We start from the raw sequence: 24,317 nt of genomic DNA on the forward strand, positions 1-24,317 counted from the left end.
TCTTCAAGACTCACCCATCCTGGGCCCATGCCCTCTGCTCACTACAGAACTGATTGGTGGCTCCCTGATCACAACAGGCAGAGCACAGGAGACCAGGTATGCCAGAAGGACAGAGCCAGAGTCCCAAGGGCTTAAAAGTCTGGATGAAGCAGCAGATGGGAGCCGATGGCCAGAGGAAGCCGCTCTGTGGCAAAAGAGAGGAACTGGAGGCACAGCAATCCCGTAACTTGTCCCAAGTCACACATCTAGTGGGTGGCAGAGCTGGGATACAAAAACAAGTGGTCCTGCTCCAGCTTGCATCATTAGTCTCAATTCTTCACTTCTCTATATGCACACCCATTACCATGGGACTTTGTAATTCCTGCCTCTAAAAGAGGAGAGTATATTTCCCCCAACCTTGACTTTGGGCTAGGCCATCTGAGCAGAAATAATGTGTGCCAATTCCCAGCCTGGGCCTTAGGATGCCTTGTCTATTTCTGCTTGCTGGCACTTCTGGCAGCAACGTGAGATGGCTAGTCCACTGACCCCAGGAAAAGAGTGAGAGATATTCGGAGCAGAGCTGCCCCAGCTGAGTTGCCCCAGCCCAACCTAGCTGAGGTCAGCACTTCCAAACTCACAAGCAAGCCCAGTGAGCCCAGCAGAGCCACTCAGTTGAGCTTAGCTTGGACCAGTTCACTCCCCCACCCTCAGCTGACCCCAGATATGTGAACTAAACAATTATTATTGTGTGCCACTGAGATTTGGGGGGATTATTTTTTACAGGACATTATTATAGCAATTGATAATTAATGCAGCTTAGCTCTTAAGTGATGGACCATCAGGGAAGAGGAGGAACAATTTCACAGAGTGATTGGACAGACAAGGAGAAGAGGAGCTGAGGATCTCTGGGGACTCGTGGTTTCTGGGGTAGTACCCCAATCATTTCCTACTCAAGATCTCATCAGGAAGTCCCAACATTAGGCAGAGCTGGGCCCGGGCCTACCCTGTCGGGGAGAAGTGTGGCCTAACAAGTAAATCATGGCCTCTTCCTGCCTCAGCCATGCATCGGGCCTGATGGCTGGGTTGTCCTGAATCACTCAGGGAATGGCAGACGCAGACCCACAGCCAGCCAGGCACCTAACACGGATTCTGGGCTCTGGAGCAGCTCTGTGCAGAACGGAGCCTCCAGAGCATGAGGCCTCCTTCATCTCATTTTCTCTCTTTCCAGTTGCTAGGGGACATGACACGAACTCCCCATTAGACAAGCTACCATTGGGTCAAAGGTGGTGTGTAGCAAATATGTTATTAGAGAGGGGGAACTTATTCTTTTTTTTTTTTTTTGAGACAGAGTCTCGTTCTGTCGCCCAGACTGCAGTACAATGGTGTAATCTCGGCTCACTGCAACCTCCGCCTCCCAGGTTCAAGCAATTCTCCTGCCTCAGCCTTCCAAGTAGCTGGGACTACAGGCATGTGCTACCACGCCTGGCTAATTTTTGTATTTTTAGTAGAGACAGGGTTTCATCATATTGGCCAGGCTAGTCTTGAACTCCTGACCTCAAGTGATCTACCTGCCTCGGCCTCCCAAAGTGCTGGGATTACAGACGTGAGCCACTGGCACCCAGCCAGGATTTTATCTTTAAGAACAAGCAGGAATTTTCCAGATCAAATAATCTATTAGCCTCCAAACTTTGTTTATCTACAGTGAATCCCACATTTTTTGAACAAAATATATACATGAAAAGTAGACACAAGAAGTGGATGTTGGGGTTAGGACTAGGGGGTAGGGAGGAATTTCCCACCCTCAGTAGCAGACCTAAGATGCCTCACTGAAACCTTAGGGTTTCCTGGAACACAGTCTGAGAACTGCTCTGTCAACTTTAAAAAGCTTGTTGCTATAAGTGAGAAGACTAAGGCCCAGAGCGGGGTAGAAATGTGTCCAAGGTCAACAGCCTCTCTTCATACTTATCTATGTTCACCACCACTCCTTCTGTGTTAGTCCCCTCTATGGCCCTTTAGTTCAATAAACCTCTATTTGGGGTCTATGGAGCTCCAGGTTCCATGGTAAGAAGTGAGGACACCAAGCTGGCTGAGACATGACTTATGGTGTTCAGAGCTTACAGCCCCACTGGGCAGGCAACAGACATGTTTATAAGTCAACAGAGCCTGAAGTGAAGCCAAGAGAAGTTTGGTCTGGGGTGGGGTGATCTGAGTTCTAATCTCGGCTTTGTCATTAGCTTGGCTGGATGTCCATTGAGAGACCCGATGCTTCTCTGGGCCTCAGCTTCCCCATCTGTAAAATGAGAGGCTCCTGCTTTGTAACATCGAAGACCCAACACGGCACATGTCAGTGAGGTTCCCTTGGGCAGACGCCAGCTGACTTCCAGTTGTCGGCACTCTAGCATCTGTCTTGAGTCTCAGCAAACAATTTAGAATTGGAAACCAGGCAGTGTGGAGGAATGCAAACTCATCTTAATGTTGGCCGGAGCCAAGTGCATTTAGGAAGGGAAATCTCCAGGCAAAAACGATAATATTTTGTATTCCCAAGCCAAGGAAAGAACGAAAGAAAATCACCATCAAATGTTTGGCATTGTCCAGGGCCCAGCTCTCTCTCTCCCTTTGCCTGCACCATGGAGACTTGGCTGGGCCCTCCTGCCCTGGCTGGGGCTTGTGGACACACCCAGATGTCAGAAAGACAGAGGCCTTGGTGGGGGTCCAGGAGATGTGGTCACCTTTCCACAGAAAGCACAGCCTAGCCCCAGAGCTGGACTGTGCTGCTGAAACCTCGATGAGGAGACTTAGGGCAAGTGGGCAGGAGGGCACCATGGCTGCCATCAGACCCCCTCTTAATTCAAAACTTGCGGACACCAGGCAGGGAGCACCAGCTCCTTTGAGGCATGACTGTGGCCTTGGAATGACAGAGGCTTCTCAGTCTCCCTGAGGTCTTCTAGGAATGGTCCCTGGGGGGACGGGGCTGGAGGGCAGAACGCTAAGGTCAAAGGCCACAGGATGAACTTCTGACTTTAGGACAGCTGGTTCCAGGACTCAGCAAAGGGGACATGGGAGTATAACAGCCCCTCCTGAGTGCTGAGACCACTGTGGTGAGAACTAGTTTGGACATCAGAAGACCTGGTTTCTCGACTGGCTATGTGACCTGAAACAAATACCTTCCCTCTCTGGACCTGTCTCCTCTTCTAGAAAATGAGGAAGTAGGGCCAGGTGGTCTAAAAACATTTCCAGTACTGAGGTTCTGAGACTGTGCGTTCCTCCTCCTCTGGACTTATTTCCAAATCCATCTCCCCTCAGAGGGGAGGAGCAGGCAGACTGGCACCGGGGGCACTCCCGTGGGCAGGCCAACGGCCAGTGCCTCCGCAAGTATCTATCAGATTGGCTTTTGGGACTGAGGTCATTCCCTCCTTCCCCTTTAGCACTTGGGTCCAAACAAGTGTCCCTCAGCCTCAAGCCCCCCATGAAAGTGAGCTGTAACCCCTCTCCCCACGGCTTAGCACCCAGCCGGGCCTGCCCTGCTGCAACAGTTGCAGGCTGCCACTGGGGCCGGCCTGGTGATGCCAAGCCAGTTCTTACCACCCTGATACCCTCCTGTGCTCTAGAGAAAACTTAACCAAACTTGGGTCTTTCCAGGAGAGGGATGCATCCCTCCTCTTTACTCTTGCAAAAGACCCCCCTGTTTTCTAGCTTCTCTGATCAACTCGTCAGCATCTTACTTCTCTACCACCCCTGGGTGGACTGCTTGTCTCTCTGCTAACTGGGCCTTATCCCCCTGCCTTTTTTCTGAAGGAAGCGCTATGGAGTCTCTCCTATTCCTTATTCCTCCAACTATAATATCACCGCCAGCCACTGGCCTTCCTCATCTCTGGATGTGTCTCTTGGCTTCCCCAGCCTTTGTGCAGGTCAGAACGCAGCTCACTGGAGAAGACGGGGAGGAATAATGGGAGGAAGAAATTGTGTCTTCTGATGGAGACTAGAGAAAGGGGAGGGGTTCAAGGGATGGAGGGTGCTGTCCATTTGAAGGCTGGATAGAGAGACTGGCCACAGAAGGGAAAGGAGAAGGATTTCAGCAGCACGGGGGGCTTCTGTGGAAAAGCATCATCTGTCCCCATGGTATGAGCACACCCCTCATTTCTTAGCGGAATCTCTAGGGGAGATTATCTCATTTGGGAAACAGCACATCCCCAGTCCACACCCACTGCTGCTTCCGGCAGGGAGCGGCTCTGAGCACGCCAGTGGTTTGAGGCAAGGCCTGTGTCATGGAGCTGCAGCCACAGTGTCCACCTTCCCCGGGAGGAGGAGCCCTAGATAGGGATGTGCTCACATGCCCTCTCGAATGTTAAGCATGTGAAAAAGAACACACCAGGAAGCAGAGAGCTCTCTCATGTGTGTCATGAGGGGCTGGGAGCCATCACTAGGTGATTTCCAGGGTCTGTTTCAGCTGAGAGTCTTGAAGATTCAGCTGGCCTAGATGTGGATGCTCAGAAAGAGTGAAGCAGGTGCTGCCTGCCGCCAGGGGTGAGCTTATCAGATGAACTTGATATTCATCCAAGAAGGGCCTAAGTAGAGGGATGCAGGGCAGCCTGCCATTCACCCACTGTCCTCTGTCAATTCCACCTCCCCTTTCAGCCAGGCCCTGGCACATCCTCATCACACACACTGGGTGCCTGCAACCTTGGAGCACCCTGACCCTGGCCTGCCTCCCTCTCTTCTACTTCAGTCTTGTCATCTCATCAAAAGCCTTGCCTGTTATCTGTCCCATCCCCTCAATGTCCTGTTCTATGGTAGATAAACTAATGCTTGTTAACAAGTGACTTATCACAACAGCCTCCCCTCAGCCATCAAAAGCATTTGCAGCTCTATATGAGGAAGAATTCTCCAAATCAGAAAAAAAAAATCAATCTTGGGCTGGGCAGCCTGTGGAGGAGTGAGGGTCCCTTCCCTGGGGTTGCAGAGGAGAACAAATGTCGGCTAGGGCAGGTGGCATGTAGGCTGAAACAGAGACTCACAGAAGCATCCGGAGACAGGGAGACAGAGAACGAGCAAGGGCTGGTGAGAGCCTCGGCCGTCCTTTGTATCTTTTTCTGAGAACTCAGGAGTTTGCCAATGGGCTGGTTAAGCAGATGTCAAGCTCAAGGAAAACAGGCCTAAAACTTTAAAGCAGCAAACAGCACATTGAGATTGACTGTAATTAACATTGTTTTTCCTCCGAGCCCTGGACAGCCATCTCATGCCTTCAGAGAATACATGGATCATCTTCTTCAAGAACAAGGGTCATGGCTGGGTGCGGTGGCTCACACCTATAATCCTAGCACTTTGGGAGGCAGATTGCCTGAGCTCAGGAGTTCGAGACCAGCCTGGGCAACATGGTGAAGCCCCGTCTCTACTAAAATACAAAAAATTAGCTGGGCCTAGTGGCAGCCATCTGTAATCCCACCTACTCGGGAGGCTGAGGTAGGAGAATTGCTTGAACCCAGGAGGCAGAGGTTGCAGTAAGCCAAGATCGCACCACTGCACTCCAACCCGGGTGACATATGGGGACCCCATCTCCGTAAAAAACAAAAACAAGGGTCACAGTTTTATGAAAACTAGTGTATTTTTCCATCTTACATCATTTATCATTTTCTCTGTGTAGGAAAACTGATCAAAATGGACCTCCTCTTCTTTTTTTTTGAGACAGAGTCTTGCTCTGTCTGAGCGAGTGTGTGGGGCCTTGGCCTCAACATGGCCCGAGCTCCTGAGGACCCCATATTTCACCCCACCCAGCCCAGGCCTGCCCTTTGAGCCCCACAATCAATTTCCTGGCTGCTTATAGGACATTTCACTTGGATGTCTCATAGCATCTCACATTTCACATGCTGAAAAAGGAACCCAGGTTTTCGCTTCTTAAATGGTTTTGTCCCCGTTGCAGGAAATGGCATTACCACCCACCAGATGGCTCAAGCCAGAAGCTTGGAAGTCATTCCTTACGATTTTCCTTCACTTCCCATCAGCAAATCCTGCAAGTTCTAGCCCTCCATTCCTCTCCAATGTGCCCACTCCTCTCTGTCTCTTCTGCCATACTTGGACTAAGCCATCCTCTTCATTTTGTATTTGGACTTGCACTAGAATTTTCCAACTGGTCCCTCTTTCCAATTTTGCTCAGCTTCAAGCTATGCTCTTTGCAGCAGCCACAGTGATCTTTCAACAGTGTGAACTAGATCCTGGCTCTGCTTAAAGCCCCCGAGAGTCCCTCCATTGCATTTAGAATAGATTCTAGACCCTTCCCAGGGCCCACCAGGCCCTGCGGATTTGCTTTCTCACTTACTACCTTCCAGCTTCACCGTCTTCCTCTCTGTTCCTCAGATACACCAAGCTGTTTCCCACTTTGAGATCTTTGCATTTGCAGTCCCCTTTTTCTGGAACATTCTTCCCCAAGAACTTTGCTCAGCTGGCTCCTTCTCAACCTCCAGTTTTAACGCCATGGCCTCTGAGAAAGGAGAATCCATTGCTATGGAGAATCTGTTCTTCTCCCTCACAACATCTTCTTTATGTATTTTACAATTAAAAATAATTACAGGTGGTTATAAGAGCTGTTTGCCTACTTGGACACTGTCTCCTCTCCCACTGGAGTTTAAGTTCCACAAAGGAAGGGACTAATGTGTGCTGGAGTCTGCATACAAGAGCTGATTGTGTGCACTCTTCCCATTCAGTGATGTCATGTTGGCAGCTTGAAAACGACCATGGTCGGAGGATTTACATCATGGTAATTGGCAAATACTACAAATAAGAATGATAGGAATTCTTTCTATCCCATCCCAAGAGCCAGAATCAGTGTGTCTGTCTCCCCACTTTATCCTTAGCATCTAGAACAATGCCTAGCTCACAATAGGTGATCTATATACATTTGTTAAATGAGACGGAAAAAATGAATAGAAGTATTCAGGCTTCTAAGACACTAACCTGCCAATAAGGGGTTAAAGGGGAAAGTGATAGAGCTTCAGGGAGGGAAGGAACTTAGAGTACTGGATTTGGCTTCAGAAATCCTGGTTCTATTGCCAGTATGGTTTCTAAATTGCTTTGCGACTTTGGACCAGTTTCTTACTTCACATGGCCCTCAGTTGCCTTATCTGTGAAAGGCACACACAGGACTCGATGCTTTCAGTCCCTGCGTAGGATTTTTAAAAGCCTATTTATGTACACCTTTATCACTTTCTTTACCCGCCCCCCCACCCCCTTCCTGAGGTCACTTTACTACACAACTGCAGAGGATGCTGTTTACACTGTAGTTGATGTAAATCATGTAGTGCACAGCCGGTACAGCTGTACGTGGCGGCCCTGCCCACACTGATTCTGGCTTCAGGCCATTTCAACTGGAGCTGAATTGGACAGTGAGTCCCTCCCTTTCCTGGCATACTAACCATCTCAAAGAGCTCAGACAGTTTGGTTTTGGTTTTCCAACTCCTAAGCTTGTCTCCTGCTTGTCATGGGTGTGTGGATCAAGAGCCCTGTGCATGTGGGATGAGCCCCAGCCCAGAGAGTGTTTGAGCAAAATAAGAGCAAGACAAGGCTCAGGATATGCAATTTGTGGCAGGGCTTTCCCTCAGACGAGAGGAAGTAGGGTGAAGAGGACTCAGAGAACTACTGGGCCAGTCTGCCCTGCTCTTTGAATGCAAACTAAAAAAAGGAATTGTGGGGGCCCTTCCCTTCTAAGCCTGCAGGGCCCGCCCTCCAGTGGATATACCCACACCCATCTGAAAAGTTCTCTGGCTGCATGGAATTTAACATAGATCCACCAGATGCCATTGTCTAGGCTTGGTGGGGATGGCGGACTTTGGGGAGTGGAAGTGTTTTTGTTCTCTGAGGGTTATGCAGAGGTCTTTTTGGTTTTCAGTACAGGCCAATTTTTCATGGTTGCAAAACCATCTCAAATGTCTCCTGCTACTTTTAGGTCCTTAAAGGAGTCAAGGGCTCATGACTCCATCTGCCTTTGCTAGAAAATGAAGGACTACCATGCAAAGTGGTGAGCCCCCATCACTGGAGGGATGCAAGCCTAGGGTGGCCATTTGTTTGGGATGTTCAGGCTCTGTTAAGGGCCCTCCCAGGCAGACCCTTGGTGCTGAGGCCTCTCAGGGAACCCCTGAGGCCCAGGACCCTTCATGAACCTGTGGATGAGGAAGGGCCAACCCCGCACTGAGTGTACCCATTGTTTGGAAATAGAGTCCCTGTTGTCAACTTCTTTCTCCTGTTACATCTGGGTTTACAATCAGGATTGAGGTTCTGGCTCAGGAAATGTTCATGGCAGCATGGAAGCATAGCCCCTAAAGGGCTTTTAGAAACATGAAGGCCAAACATTTATTTTAGAAGAGATCGAATGGAAGTCTTGAGAGGTTTGGATTCTGGCTCTCTTGTTTAGCAGCAGATGTATGACCTTGGGCAAGACACTTGACCTCTCAGAATTGCAGTTTCTGGAGTCAGACTGCCTGGCTTCAAACGCCAGGCTGTGACTTTATCATCCGGGTGATCTTGGCTAAGTTACTTAACTTCTATGTTAGCTAGTATTACTGTTGCCATTGAGTGTCGAGACCAGTGTTGAAACCTTATGTCAGTGGAACAGGCTCCTAATATGGACTTTGTTAGGCTCAGACTCAGTCTCTCCACCTGTGCAATGGGTTTCATGTCATCTCCCAAGCCACCAGGACAGATTCTGGTTTGGTGGTTCCCAGGGATTGGACTGTAATCTGGGGTCTATGTTCAGCTCCCACCATCTTTTCTGGGCACTCCCAGCTCCTTCTCGGGTGCTAAACAACATGGCCACATTCTGTGGCATATAGATGATGTCTGAATCACTACCTTTTTGTGGGAAATGAGGCATTTAAAATTTCTGCTGCATGCCCCCCGCCCCCTTGTTTCCTAGGAAGTCCCATTATATAACTAGGTTTTCACTGTGTAAAAACAAGGCCATTCCCCTGTCTCCTTGTGTCATCTCAGAGTCATAGTAAATAGTGATGAGTAGCATGGGGCCAGCTGGGCTGACCTGGACTGCCTGCTGTGAGCCAATTTACTCCTTTCTAAGGTTCCCCTCCCTTCCAGAGCCCTTCCTCCCTTCAGCAGCCTTCCTTGCTCTGCCCATTTGTAAGCGATGCTCAATGGCCACCAACCTCTTCTTGTCTGGAAAGAAAGCCTTTGATAACAAGTGGACAGGGAAAAGTCAGGACTGAATGTATACCTACCTAGTAGCCTGGGGTCGTAAGAAGGAGGACTGGCTTATCTAAAAGGAGTGATTGATTAGTAAATGGGATTTCTAGCAACTGTGACAGGCTGGTGGGGAGATTTTAACTGATTGATTGATTCATTCTTGAACTATTTATCACTTGTGTACTCTGCCCAAGCACTGTTCTGGGCCCTGGGATGCATAAGTAAACTCAAAAGACAAAAATCTTTGCTCTCAGGATTACATTCCATCGGAGCAGGCAATATACAACATGAATAAATAAAACAGGTAATAATGTGAGATAATATTAAAAGCCTCAGAGAGACTAAAGCAGGGAAGGGGGATAGGAGGGGAGTTTATGCATGTGAATGCACGCAGGGGGGTTGAATTTTAGGTAGGAGCCCGAGGCAAGGCCTCAATGGGAGAAGCATATTGGAGTAAACGCCTGCAGGAAGTGAGAGAGGTTCTTGGGGAAGAGCATTCGAAGCAGAAGAAACAGCAAGTGCAAAGTCCAAGGTGCCTGATGTGTTTGAAGAACAGCCCGGAGGCCCCAGGGGTGGAGCGGAGTGAGCCAGTGGGGAAGGCACAGAGGATGAAGTCAGAAATGCAGGGGAGACAGATCACACGGGACCTCTTACTCAGAGTAAGCGGGGAGCCCTGGAGGGTTTGGAGCGGAGCAGGGACATGACATGATGTGACCTACATTCTGGTGGCAGTCCTCTGGCTGCTGGGTGGGAAAGCCTCAAGGTACAAGGGCAGATGCAAGGAGGCCAGTGAGGGGGCTGTGGCCACAGGCCATGGGAGCTTTTCTGTCCCCTGACCCCTCATGTAACCTGCCTTCTGGTCTTCCTCTTTTGGGCTGAGCAGAGTGGGGAAGATAGATGGGAGATCAGAGCCTTCACACAAAGGTGATGTGGGGCCAGCCTGGGTGGGGGGGTGGGGGTGAGGGGCTGGGTTTCAGATGGGCTAGAATGCAGACAGATCTACGCTGAAAAGAGAGGACATTACGTAGCCCAGAAATATGTACAATTATTATTATGTGTTTATTAAAAATTTTTTAAAAGAGAGTTAAGAGTGGTGATACTCTCGGTGGCAACTGGGACATGTTCAGGACGATGGTAGGGCCTGCTGGCAAGCCTGCCGGTGCCTTTGCCCCTGGCTGGCTTCACCATCAGCAGCAAGCACATTCCACAGCTGATGTTTGGCTTGTGGTCTGGCCTGGCCCTCTGGTTGGTTTCTTCTGTTCTAAAAGGCTTTTAAAGTCAGAATTTGAATTCTCTTTAAGTTTGGGGCATGAGTCACTGCTTCTGGGCCTGAAAAGGGGTGGAGGGATAGAGGCTGTGTGCCGTGGGGCACTCCCTCTCACTCAGGCCTGCACCACTGAGGCACGTCTGTGTGAAAGCTCCCAGTCAAACCACTCCAAGTCCGACTACTCACTTGCACGCTCCCAAGCAACATTCTCCACTGCCTGAGGGCCACCTCCACCTGCCCACGAGCACTGCAAAGTCAACGTTCAGGCCTGACTCAACTTCCCCTGTCAAACCTCTCATCCTCTCATGCCTCTCTTCAGGTTGGTGACACCGTCCTTGGTCTCCCAGACACCTTTCCTTCTCTGGTGACCAGGCCCTGTTAAATTCTATCCCCCTGGGTTCACTCCTTTTGCATCTCACCACCTCATTTCACTCTGGTGTCCCCTTGCTGGGTCGCTGCAGTAGCCATCTTATCATTCTACCTGCTCCCCATCGTAGCCCTGCTGTATCCAGCCTCCCCCTCCCACCTGAGGAAGTTCCTCCAAGCACAGATAGAACATGTCACTGCTCTCCCTCAAAAACCTTCCATGGCTCCCATCTGCTAAATCCAAATGCCTTAGTTGGCTTTCGGTTTCCTCTCAGAGGCCTCAGCCCACTGTTCTGTTCTTGCCATTCCTCACAGCACACACTCCGGCATCCTGCCCACCAAACCTCAGGCAGTTTACCCAGGTGAACTCTCTCCCTAACCCTCTTGCTGCCAGACCCAGTCCTTCTTGCATTTACAAATAATCTCTCTCCCACCTCTCAAATCCCAGAGTCCTTTATCTGTAGCTGGCTTACAGTCATCACTTCCTCCCTTGCATTGTAGTTATTTATCCAAAAATCTCTCTCCTGCTAAACCACAAGCTCCTTGAAAGGCAGGAGTTATCTCTTCCATCTTTTATCCCCTACAGCATCTCCCAGGGCCTGATTCACAAAGGCTATTGTGCTATTACCTCCTGGAGTGCATGTGCAAAGAAATTGAAGACATCTACCCTGCCCTTAAATAGCTTTCCATTTACCTGGACAGAGAGTTCTTTGGTTCATTCAACACATCTTAACTGAGCACCTGCTATGTCTGGCACTGTGCGAGACCCGGGGATACAGTGGCTAATTACAGATATGGTCCCTGTTCTCCTGGTGCTCCGTTTTCAGTAGGGGAGATGTCCAGGCAACTGGAATACTGTATGGCGGGGGAAGTACAGGACACCTTGGAATCACACAAGTGGGGCCCCACTTGACTGATTGAGGAGGTCAGGGGAGGTTTTCAGGAGGAAGTGGCAAGCAGAGACCTGAAGAATAAGTTGGGGGCAGCCAGGAGAAATGAGGCAGAGGGTAGAATCAGACATAGGCAACAACAGGAGTGAAGGCCAGGGACAGCTCAGTGTGTTTAAGAAACTAAGAAGCTCAGTCTCATTGGGGCTGCTGTTGGCGTGTGCAGGTGCCCAAATGTATGGCTCTGTTAGAGGTGAGTCCTGAATGCAGGCCAGGGCTGGCCATTCCTACCTGGTCTGGTTGGCTCTGTCAAAGAGTCTGGACTCAACCCACTGGTAGTAGAGAGCTACTGAGGATTTAAGGAGGAAAGTAAGACAACTCTGTTTGTTTTTGAGCCTCACTTTGACGGCTGTGGAGAAAGCTCTGGATGAATGGGGGCAAGAGGGACAATGAAACCTGAGCTGGGGACCTCAGGGAGGTCCTAGGTGTCCCCCTGCTTATCCCACCCCGCAGGCCGGCCTCCTCCTTCTTGTTGATGGAGTATTCCTTCCTCACCCAGCTGGGCTTGGCGTTGTCGGTGTCCCATCCTGAGTCAGGTGCTTCCTTCACCTGAACCCTCACTTCAACTTCAGCAGAGCCCAAGATCACAGGGTCGGAATGACCCTAATGGACTTCGACTAACCCCTGCCAACACCTCTGAGAAACTCAGAGAACCCCCCGCCCCAGTGCTGGTGCATCTGTCTGTGGACAGCTCTGACTGGCATCCTCAGCCAAATCAATTTATCTATAGCTCCTCTTTGGTTTTTCTGGTCTCCCCCTTGGGGCCACACAGGGATCAAGTAGCTTATGCCTTGTAGGGGACACAGAGAGTATCACCAATGAATCACTCCACACCTACCAGCTCCAATCTGCAAAGTCCACCTTGCACTCAGCTTCTCAAACTCTCAAGCTGCGTCTCCAGCCCAACCCAGCTGTGAATCCTGTGGCACTGCAGGCTGGGCAGTTCCAGAAGGACTGAGAGTCAGGAGAACTGGTTAAATCTTGGCTTTACCACTGGTGTTGTGTGGCCCTAGGCAAGTCATTTTCCTTCCCTGGAGAGTGTTTGTTTTTTTTTTTGCTTGACTGGGGCTGGGTTTACATTATACCAGTGATCCTCCATCTCGGATGCCCATTAGAATTATTGGACAGCTTCAAAAAATGTCCCTGCTGGGCCCCAATGTGGAGAATGATGATGTGTTCTGGGGTGGAGTCTGCACGACAGCTTTCTTCTACATCATCGTTCTCACCCTCACCCAGGATGGAGGACCACTGGATCTGCTGGTCCCTGCCTTCCCTCCTAGTGCTGACCCTCTGCAATTCCATGCCAGAATGAGATGCGAAGCCCATGTGGGTGGGTGAACAGGAGTCACCCCTTATTTAGAAGTGCTGACCCTGGAGGACTATGCCAATACAAATACTTGGGGCTGCAAAAAGCCCAGGAATTTTAAGTCCCAGCTTCTCAAGTCTGCCAAGGTGGAAGCTCCAGAGCCCAATGTTGAAGATGCAGAGATCCCCTAAAAAGGTTCCCAAAGCAGTCTCGAGGCAATAACTGGAGACAGAAGTATCTTAATTCCATGGCTTAAAAATGACCTCACAGCTCTGGCGTGTGCCTTTAGAACTGCTCCACAGACACCCCTGCCCTCCGTGTACATCAGTGTTTGGAATGAGCCCTGCAGTCTGTGGGATCTGTGGGGTGCCTTCTCCATGTTTCTTGAGGCAGAGACCGCGCTTTATCTAATTTGGAATTCCCAGAACTTGGAGGTGCCTGGGGCTTAGTGGGTGCTCAGCACATGCTGGTGAAATGGACAGGCCACTTGGTTTTTTTCATCTGTAAAGTGGGATCATGGTGTCTTCCTTGCCAAACAACAGGCCCACGGGGAGAGCCATGTGAGCAGGGCCGGTTTGATGAGCGCTTGGCCTGTACAGTGAATGAGGGCTTCACGTTCAGAAAGGCCCTGCACTTGGTGAATGCCCCGCTGTGGCCATCTAGAAATTCTTAGTAATTTTAAAACAAGGGGTCTCACGTTTTCATTTTGCACTGGGTCCTTCAGATTAAGTAACTGGTCCTGCATGTGTCATATGTGGTTTGAATAAACTCAGAGAACCCTGTCTACAAACTATTGATGGGACTTTATTATGGCCACCAATCTCTGGACGCAGGGGCTATGAGTGCCAGGGAGAGAGCAATTCTAGGAGATGGAGAGGGAATGGAGACTGCTTTGTACCCTTCTGCCTGGAGGAGGTGGGGCAAGGGCTTCAGTTTCTCCATCCATCTAATGGACACACCTGTCTCAGCAGGAACTCTGGCCTCACCTGGCCTGGCCTGACCGACAGAAGGAATATTGGGAGTGCTCTTTGCAGACTCTCTAGAGCTACGCCCACTTGCCCATTTCACAATTTTTCCATGGCCTTCCTGAGGCCCAGTCCTCTGATCTTCAGGGAAGAAACGGGCCCTGAAAATCCACAGGGTCAGGATTTCTGGTTGTCTGGCCCAGCTGAGTGATGCTGCTGGGGGAAGAAAGCTGTCAGCCCCAGCTGCGCAGGCAGGAACCCCTTCTCTGTGTCATCCTGTTTGGAAGCCCGGAGTGCATTGCTATAGCAACTTGCCTAATTCACCCCACATGCCACGTGGAAAAACCTCTGCCCGCTTTAGAGCTGCATCACCCAAGCCACAAGCTGGGTTCTTCTATGTTATAGAACGAGGCTGCCCATCGCAACAAGGGCTGGGGTAGGGGGTATCTGACCAGTGATGGGGCAGGGGGCTAAGTGGTTGGACTACACCAGGTAGGTCTTCCTTCCTATTTCATCTGCTGGCTGGCCCTGGTGCCTGACATCCCACCATTAGCCCTTTATTCCTTGGGCTCAAGGCACAGCCAGTTGAAATGGAAATCCCTTTGGGTAGAACACATCATGTTGTCATCACTTATTAGTGCGGTTCAGCATGAGTTAACTCATTAGGCCTGATGCTCAGAGCAGGTTCTGATTAGCGGACTGGGAGCAGGCGGGGCAGACAGGAGAAGATCGCCAAACCTTGACCCTGAGAATGGGCTGGAATGACAGCCCCTGGGAAGTCAGTGTTCCAGAGCATTGGGCACCTGGGGGCAGGTGGCAGAGCCTGGTGGGCCCTGAGCTGGGTGGGGAGAGGGGAGAGGGAGAGACGTTCTCACATAATAAAGCATCATAGGAGGACCACTTCTACCGAGTCAGCATCTTGTTGGAGGAGTCACTGTCTAGCTGGGCCTAGAAGCTGGTGCCCCTGTGGGGGTAGCTCTTTGCATACTGATCTCAATTCCCCAACAATTCCCCAATTCCTCCATTCCTCAGCTGTTGAAGACACCTCCTTTAACAAGGACAACTTACTGTCTTTCTGTGCCCTCAAGTTCTATTTCCTGAAGAGAGTATGGTGCATGGATTAAAAGCAGTGGCCCTTGTAATCCCAGCACTTTGGGAGGCCAAAGCAGGCAGATCACCTGAGGTTGGGAGTTCAAGACCAGCCTGGTCAACATGGCGAAAACCCATCTCTCCTAAAAATACAAAAATTAGCTGGGTATGGTAGCACAGGCCTGTAATCCCAGCTACTAAGGAAGCTGAGGCAGAAGAATCACTTGAACCTGGGAGGTGGAGGTTGCAATGAGCCGAGATCATGCCACTGCACTCCAGCCTGGGCGACAGAGCAAGACTGTCTCAAAAAAAAAAGGCAGTGGCCTGGGGGTCAGACAGATCCCAACAATGCCTCTTACTCTATCGACATGACCTTGGATGAGCCATTTAACTTCCTATGTGTAACCTGGAAATGGCAGAATTGTAGTAGTGACTTTGTGCAACTGTAGCAAGGCCTTATTGAGATGTGAGAAAGTGCTTGACACAGTGCCTGACATCAATCAAATATTAAATGATGGGAAGAGTAATAATGCTTCTGTTAGCTGAGGGCTTATTGGGTGCCAGACACTGTTCTCAGCACTTGACACAAATGAATTACATATGGACCATTTAACCTGATTGTTGTCCTATGAAGTTGTTATTTTGCCCATTTTACAGTTGAGAAAACTGAGGCCTGGGGGCTTATCCCAGAGTCACCCAGGTAGAAAGGATTTGCATCCGGGCAGTCTAGGTCCTAAGCCCATGCACGTGCCGATTATTTCTGCTGCTTGGTGAGTGCTTCAGTGAAGGAGGAAGTGAGAGACAGCAGCGAGGGGGTTTGGCCTCACTGACTTTTTCCTCCAGGTGGGATTTCACACGTCGTGTGACTCAGATCTGAAGTATATAGTATGAAAACTCTCCATGGAATTTTTTTGCAGCTCACTTATTTTAGATTTACAAGATGACCGGCACCAGTCTCCTCCTCTCCTTCTCCTGTCAGTGGTAACAAACTTAATGGGCATTTGACAAAGAATTCACACAGTTAGGATCTGCATGATGGGGTTGTGGAGGGTCGCCCTTGGACCACAGCTCCTATAGAAAGCACTCCATGCTGAAGATGTGTGGGTGTCTTTGGAGCTCACAGCTGCTTAGGGAAAAGTTCCAAATGGCTATGAATCCTTGGTGGTACCCTACATACAGTTGGTGGGGAGTGGGTGGGCCTGGAAGGGGACTTCAGTGATGAGGATCAGCAGAGATACCATTTTTGAACCATATTAGAGGATTTTTAAGGCTCATTTTGTAGCTGACCTTCCCTGAGTCAGCCAGAGCCCATCACTGCCTGGGGAGGGTTATGATGGATCCTAGAACAATGTTCAACTTTGACTGCCAAAGTAAGCTCTGGAAGCCCATGGTGAGACAATAACACCCAAAGTCAGGCATTGTGGAGAAGAAACAGGGGCTTTTAAAATTCCCCAAATTCCCTTCTACATAGCAAGAGCAAAGCCAGCTCAGCTTAGAACATATTTTTATCCTAAGTGATAGGAGCTGGGGGTGTTGGTGGAAGGGAGGGAGAATGGAAGGGAAGGTCCCTGCTGTTAAAGAAGGAAGAGCTCCCCACTACAGGAGGGTGGAAAAAGAGGTTCAGAGGGGGCAAGGTTGAGAGGTAAGATACTGTCTGAGTTCTTCCAGGGCTCACAGCCCTGTGTGGATGGGCTGGGAATGGTGGGAAGAGCATGGAGATAGACATCCCCTCTCTGGGGGTCCACTGTGGGGTAGAGATGGGGGCATGGTGAGTAAGCAGAAAAAGAGTGAGACTCCAGGGTCTGCTTGTGATATGGAAAGATCCAGAAGCTCCTCAGCTAATGGCAGCTGAGGGGCTTGGCTGTCCAAGTGGGCAATGGGGTGGCAAAGTGACAAACTTTCCCTTCTTCCCTGCTCTCCACTGGGAAGGAGAGGCTGGGAGCAAGTCTTGGACCTCTGGAGCCTTTGTACACCTGTGGTGTCTAGCGCTGTGCTTTTCCGCAGGTTGCTTTCTGTTGGATAGGACCCCCACCCACAAGGGCCATGTTGCATGGTATGGGCCTTCTCCTTTTCCACACCACAATACACCCACATCAAGAGCATACTGACTTCAAGACAGCCCCGATGGTAAACAAACAAACAAAACAACAACCCTGAGTTCTTATTATGATCAAGAGTTTGGGCCAGGGCTTTGCGGGAGGGACTAGGAAAGTCTTCACTCATTTGGGGCCCTGGCATGTATGTCTCCTCTGATTCTTCAATGTACTTCCTCTAAACTTCTCTTGAGAACTTGAGTTTGAAAGTTATATCTCTGTGTCCTTAGATCCTGAATAGTCAATATCTTGAGTACTACTGCTGCTGCTGATGATGTTGGAGAAGACAACCTCCTTGAGTGCTTAATACATGCCTGGCACTTTCTAAGCATTAATCTTTGTGATAACTCTAAGTTCTATTATTACCCCCACTTTATAGGTGAGTAAACTGAGGCACAGAGCCATGGAGTAACTTGCCAAGGGCACAGATCCCTAACCGGCAGGGGCTAGGCCAATCCCAGGCAGTGAAACTCCAGGGCCTCCACCCTTATACTGTGTCTGATCTCACTTTGTGTCTTTATGGGGCCTGGCAGATAACAGGTGCTCAGCAAAGATTACGCTTCTAAGAATCATCACCCTTCCTACAGATAGGTTATGACTGTAAAGCTCTGGTCAATGGATCTCCTCTCGCTTTGGACTTGATTACTTTTTTTTTAGGCTCTCCTGATAGTTTTGTCTACCCCATCACGCTGTCCAGCCTGCAGCTGGAGCTCTGGGAGAGTAGATGCTCTGAGGTCTCACCCTCAACTTGGCCTCTGACAGGTTCCCTGCCCAGCCAAACTGCCATCACCAGTAGACAAGCTTCCTGGTAATCCTCACATTGAATTCATGTGTTGCATGGATGAGGTATCAACATCAGTCCTGTCCTGGAGCCTGAGGAGTGAACCCTATGATCCCTGAGACCCTTCTAGTCTTCAAAGTCCACACTGACCAGAGTGGTTTTAAAATATTCATCATCTTCTTTAACTAGTCTCAGAAAATAATACTCCAAAATATGAACATTCCCACTTTAAGGCCCATGCACACTCTACACACTTTTTCAGGGCCAGTTCAAATGATATCTCCTCCTCCAGGAAGCCTTCCTTGCTTATCTGGCTGAAATTGAACTTCTCTTGTTTGAACACCCAGCCCTTGGTTTCCCCAAGCCATTCACTCCCTGGTGCCTCTGTTTAGCTTTCCCTGGCCTTGGCTTATTCTCAGTTATAGGCAGGACCCAGATTGCACACATGCTAGGGCCCCACCCCCAGCTCCTTGCAAGCAGATGTCATTGTTCCAACATTGATTGATATGTTTAACGAATCCCATATTTCAAGAATGCAACTGACCAGACATAACTCAGGAGTGGTTTTCGCCATATAAGTGGAGCTCTGAGTCACAAATCCTGTGTCTTCAGAGGTCCTTTAATGTCATTCTCTGCCCCCTCCTCCTTAGGTAGCAACAACATTAACAACCATTGATTAAAGCCTACTGTGCACCCAGCCCTGTGTTAAGGGCCTTTCTTACAGTGCCTTAGTGCATCCTGACAACTTTACAGGACACGGAATTTGTGTCTCCATTCTTCACATAAGGAAACCTGTTGGAAAGGTCGCATAACCAGTCCAAGACTGAACAGCTAGCAGGGTGCAGAGCCAGAAGTGGAAGCCAGGTCTGATTCCAAAGCCATTGCTCTTAGCTTCCTGAGGTCCAGGCTGTCCCTAGCCCCTAAGGCAGCCACTCCTTCCCAAGGTTCTGATGGAGCCACCTATCTGGAGTCACACAGGAGTGCGTCTCTTTTCTTGTGGCTGGATCTCCTAGTGATATGAGGACAGTTCCTGGAGAAGATTCTCCCCTCCTGTCTAAACACACCTAAATGGGCTTGGCCTCCTCCCGCAGCTGGCTTCTAGTTGCATATTGGCCTGGTGGCAGTTCTTCCCCTGCTCTCCCTTCCGAGCCCCCACAACTCAATGCATCAATGATTGTTTTAAACTGTGACTCTAGGATTCCACTAGCCAGAGGCCCTTTCAACCATGGGCCCTCTGAGAAGCTCCTCTGTAGGCCGACAGGAGGGTGGACTTGCTTCGCATGGTACCCAGGGACTGGGGCAAGCGGCTGTGGGATGGGGGTCTCCACCTGAGCTCCCTGAGGGCACCTCTCCCACTACCACCGCATCTGACCCCCACTACTGGCCCCAGCTCAGGCCTGGAGCCCACGCAGAAGGGGAGGCAAGGTTGAGCGCCCACACCCGGCCAATAACCGAGGCGCTGGCCCTTGCCGGAGCACTTGGCCGTCTTCCGCAGAACAGCATCACTGGCGGCCGCCCCGCGTGGAGGGTGGAGCCGGGGAGCCCGGTGTGGGACGGCCGGGGCCAGGGTACCCTAGGGCGGAGAGCTCAGGGCTGGCTTCCCGCTCCCAGCCGCGCGCCCCTCGGGCCGGAGGTTCCTGCCGCGCCCCGACACCTGGAGTGCATTAGGCGGCGGCGCGCGTCTAGGCGATGGCGGCTTTCCCCAGATTATTGAATAACTGCATAATTCCGAGCGCGGGTTGGGAGGCAATGCCGGGTCCCTACCCCGGGTGTCAGGTAACGTTTCGGGGGTCCTGCGCTGCGCGACTGTGTCCCGCCGCTGCTGGCCGGGCAGACGAGAGCTAGCCTCCACCTACCGGCCATCGCCCCGGGGCTTTGCTCTGTCTTTGGCCGGAGGCACTCTGGGCAGCCCTCACCCCCACCCTTCAGCCCTCCGGGGCCGCCGCGCCCGGCTCTCCAAACTTTGAGATGCTTCCCCGGAGCCAGGCAGGAGGGCAGCCGGGGCACACTCTCTTGGCGCTGATTCCCTTCCCCAGCCGGGGCCGTGCGCCCTCGGCGCTCCCGGGACACCCGAGTGCCCCTGGCAGCCGTGCGGGAACCCCGGCGTGGGTCTTGGAGGCACCTAAGGCGCCCATGAGGGCCACCAGATCTGGGCGCTTTTCAACTCAAGCCTCTTCAACTCTTCCCAAACACACCAAAGAGTCCCGGCTTTCAATAGCCTTCGCACCTCCCTCTTTTGCGAAACTTGACTGAACCGCTAGACTGGGGCCAGTCCCTGGGGAACCCACGTCCCCAAGAGCAGCCAAGGTCTGACCCTGGGAGGAGCGTCGCGTCCCGATCCTGGCCGCTGGATCCAAGCCCTGAGGGCCCAGGGAGGGACTCCGAGAGGCAAGGGGAGGCAGAGGGTGGGCACCTACCTGGCCACAGGCTGAGCGCCCAGGCCACCACCAGGCCCCTAGGCAGGTCCATGGCCCGCAGCACGGCGGTGGGGTCCGGTGTGCAGCGGCGGCGGGGGGCGGCAAGCCAGAGCGGCAGCCTCCTCGGCGCGGCGCCTGCAGCCTGCACTGCGCGGGGCGCCGGGCTCCCTGACAGCTGCGGCTCATTCAGAGGAAGTGGGAGGGCTCGAGCGGCGGGGAGGGGCGCCGGACACCACTCCGGCTCGGGCTCTGGGCCAGCCTCGGCCGCTCTGCCACCTGGGCAGGCGGCGCGCTGCCTCGACGCGCCTCTGCAGCGCTCCTTCTCCGCCAACCCCACGTCAGCCTCTGGAGAAAACTCCAGAGAACCGCTCCTGGGAACCCCCTCACCAGTGTAGCACCGCACCGCCTCAGTCAGATTCTGTTCAGGAAAAGTGGTTTTTATTCCCATTTCCCAGTGAAAAGAGATTCACAAAACTCAGAGGGTACCCAAGCTGGCTCAGGAACACCTGCTGGAACGCAGGTCTCCCTTGGCCAAGTGAGTGGATGTCCCTCAAAGGTCCATTCTAAGACATCCCCGTGTCTCCCTGCACCCTGCGGCTTGAATTGTAGAGGCTACAGTGTTTCTTCTGACCCTGGAATACATGCAGATTCGCCTCCACTGCCACTCCCCGAGCCTCCACACCTGAGGCATTCCAAAGCACCCAGGGACACCGTGCACCCCCTCTTAACCTAACGTGAAGCTCTTCTTTGTAACCCTGCCACCTTCTTTCCCTCTTCTAATCAGTGATAGTTAAATTCAATGCACATTTATCTCAAGAGCTTTAAATCCAGGCCCTGGACCTCCACCGCGCTTGTGGAGGCTGGCTTTTCCAGCAATGGAGGAAGCCGAGGCAGAGGGTAGGAAGGCCAGGATGCAGGGAAAGCCACAGCAGAGCGCCCTTCCCCCACTTTCTCAGGAAAGGCTTCCTTCACCCCCTCTTCCCGTCCCCACCAGGTCGGGTCCCAGACACATGCTGATATTCCCCAGCCTGCTCTCCCTCATTTCTCTTCATTGTGCTTAGTGGAGAAGCAAGGCATCAATTGGTGTGATCATTTAACTTTTCTCTCCTGTGGAGACTGAAAACATCATCAGGGTAGAAATCTCTGGTTCACAACGGAGTACTCAGCCCCTAACACCCAGGAACAAAGTAGGTGGGCGGGTGGATGGATGGGTGAGTACAGGTGGTGTTTGGGTGCACAAAGGATGAGTTTTCTATCCGGGAGGTATTGGAAGGGCTTCCCAGAGGAGGTGATGTTCAGTCAGGGCCCCTGAAGATGAGCTGGAGTTTGAGAAGACCCGGGTTCACATAAGTGAAGTGGGCTTGTGCTCGTCTCCCAACCTCACTATCTTTCGGTTGGCTATCTGGGTTTTACTTCAGTATCTTCACCTCACCCATTCAGCCACAGACTCGGGGAAGGTGATTCCGTCCCTGGTGTGTGTGTGTGTGTGTGTGTGTGTGTGTGTGTGTGTGTGTGTAAGGAGGCATGCGGTTCAGGCTGAAATGAATCAGTATGTTGCCCTTCCCAGCCCATCGTTTCAGAAAGGGCAATATGACAAAAGAAAAAGTTTTTTTGGGAAGCAAGCTTTCTTGCCTTTCTAAAAGAGCCCCTAGAACAAACAAACAAATGAACTAACTCTCTCTCCTCACCTCTCCCTCTCCTGCCTCCTCTCCCAGCCTGGGACAAGGAACTTTGTAGGCTCAGAAGTTGACAGGGTCAGGGTAGGGAAGGAGGATCTGGCCTTGAGATGAGGTGGACACTGGATGACAGAATGGAGGATCTTGTTGAACCCCTGAATGAAGCCACCCCTTAATCCCACTCCCCTTGGGACTTACCAGTTATATGACAGTGAGTCCCCTTCATTGAGTTGAGTTTAAGCCAGCTGAGTTGAATGTAGAACGCCCCTACAGCTAGGGAATGGGCTGCAGCCCACATTCCTGCCTTGCACAAATCCCCAGGTGCATCAGAACGACCTGGAGCACGTGCAAAGAATGCAAATTCCCCAAGGATCAGGGCATGCTGGTGGGTGGTCTGCAGCTTGTGCTGAGTCTGCATGCTGCTTGCTGAAGGGGCGCACTGTAGTGGCTGTCCTAGCTGCGCTGCTGCTTGTCTCGCTGGTAACAATTCTACCATTCATTCACCTTCACCGTCCTCACAGGTGCCTGGGGAATGGGGGTCCTGAGGATCACTCTGTGTGCTTTTGTGTAACAGGGGAGGGTGAGGGGAGAGGTATGCCCTCATTTGTTCTTTCAACAGATCCTGCAGAGTACCTACTGTGCCCCTGTGCTCTGCAGGACACACGGAAGGAGAACCCCACACTAGGGCAGCTGGTGATGGAGCTGAGGAGACAAGACATAACCATGTATTTATTTATTTAATCATAATCTGTTGTTTATTAATCTATTTAAAACCATTTATTATTTCATCACTATTAAACATTATTTAAATCACACCCAAGGCAGCAGCATATGAGTGACAAGTGCACAATCCAGACTCTAAGGCTGGAGAACTGCAGAGAATTTGGTGAAGGGCTTTATGAAAGCTGTGATTTCTGTTGAATAATAATAATAACTATTTACATGTACACAGTGTTTTAACTGATTTATTTATTCACATGCCATAAACTGTACCATAGAATCCAGTAGTTTTTAGTATATTCACAAGATTGTAAAATCATCCTCACTAATTTCACAATATCTTTATCATCCCAAAAAGAAGCCCTGTAACCATGAGCAGTCACTCCCCATTCCTTCCCACCAGTCCCTGGCAACCACAAATCTATTTTCTGTCTCTTTGGATTTGCCTATTCTGGACGTTGCATATAAATGAAATCATACAATACGTGACCTTTTGAGTCTGGCTTCTTTCCCTTAGCATGATGTTTCCAAGGTTCATCCATGTTGCAACATGTATCAGTATTTCATTCCTTTTTATTGCCAAGTAACATTCCATTGTATGGATCTACCCCCTTTTGTTTATCCATTCATCAGGCGAGGCTTATTTAGGTGTTTCCACTTTAGGTTATTGTGAATAATGTGGCTATGAGCACTTGTGCTGCCGGTCTTGCTGGTAACAGTTCTACCATCCATTAACATAGCATAATGTTAGCATAATGTTCATACAAGTTTGTGTATGAATGTATGTTTTCAGTTCTCTTGGGTATACACCTAGGAGTGGAATTGCTGGTCATATAGTAATTTTATGTTTAATCATTTGAGGAACTGCCAAACTGTTTTCCACAGTTGCTGCATCATTTTAGATTCCTACCAACAATGTACAAGTGCTATGTATAGTGTTTTACTATTTTTGAAATCCCTTTCATATCCATGATCTAATTTAATACTCATCTTGTACAAAATTGTATTTATTTTTTATAGTAAAGAGATGGTATAGTTGAAGATTCTTTCACTTGCAAGTGACAGAAATTCAACACAATCAAACTGAAGCAGAAAATAGAATGTAAAAGGTCATGTAACTAGGAAGTGCAAAGGTGTTCTGTCTGCAGGTATGGCTGGATCAAGGGTCTCAAATCAATGTTACTGCTCTCTCTCTGTCTTCTCTTAGTTTTGCTTCACTCCATTTTCCTTTCCTGCAGCAGAAGAGTTTCTCTGACTGTCTAGCAGTCCCAAGCTTACACTTCATAGATTCTGAAGGGAGAGAGACAGCCTTCCTTTAGTAGATCCAGCAGAAAAGTCTAGGGCTTTGGTTCATGCCCACCCCTGAACCAGTCCTAGTGTCTGGAGGATATGGTGCTATAATTAGCTCAGTTTGGGACACACACCCAGCCCCATGACTTGGGAAGAGAAAGGCGCCATGACTGACAGCCCCATCAAAACCACATATTACAGGAGAGGACTTTCCTAAAGGAACCAGAAAAGGTGGGAT

At 50.5% G+C, this 24,317-nt stretch overlaps 1 protein-coding gene across 1 annotated transcript in view; it reads right to left on the minus strand.

Annotated features, from left to right (window-relative positions):
- ITGA11 (integrin subunit alpha 11) overlaps positions 1-20,734 on the minus strand; it is a 130,083-nt gene extending 109,349 nt beyond the window's left edge. The window contains exon 1 of the mRNA XM_510503.8: positions 20,394-20,734. Within this exon, the coding sequence (XP_510503.3) occupies positions 20,394-20,445 (52 nt within the window). The 5' untranslated portion in view covers positions 20,446-20,734. The remainder of the gene's footprint in view (positions 1-20,393) is intronic.
- Between the last annotated feature and the right edge of the window lie 3,583 nt (positions 20,735-24,317).

This window comes from Pan troglodytes, chromosome 16 (genome assembly GCF_028858775.2).
Source record: "Pan troglodytes isolate AG18354 chromosome 16, NHGRI_mPanTro3-v2.0_pri, whole genome shotgun sequence".
NCBI classification, from domain to species: domain Eukaryota; kingdom Metazoa; phylum Chordata; class Mammalia; order Primates; family Hominidae; genus Pan; species Pan troglodytes.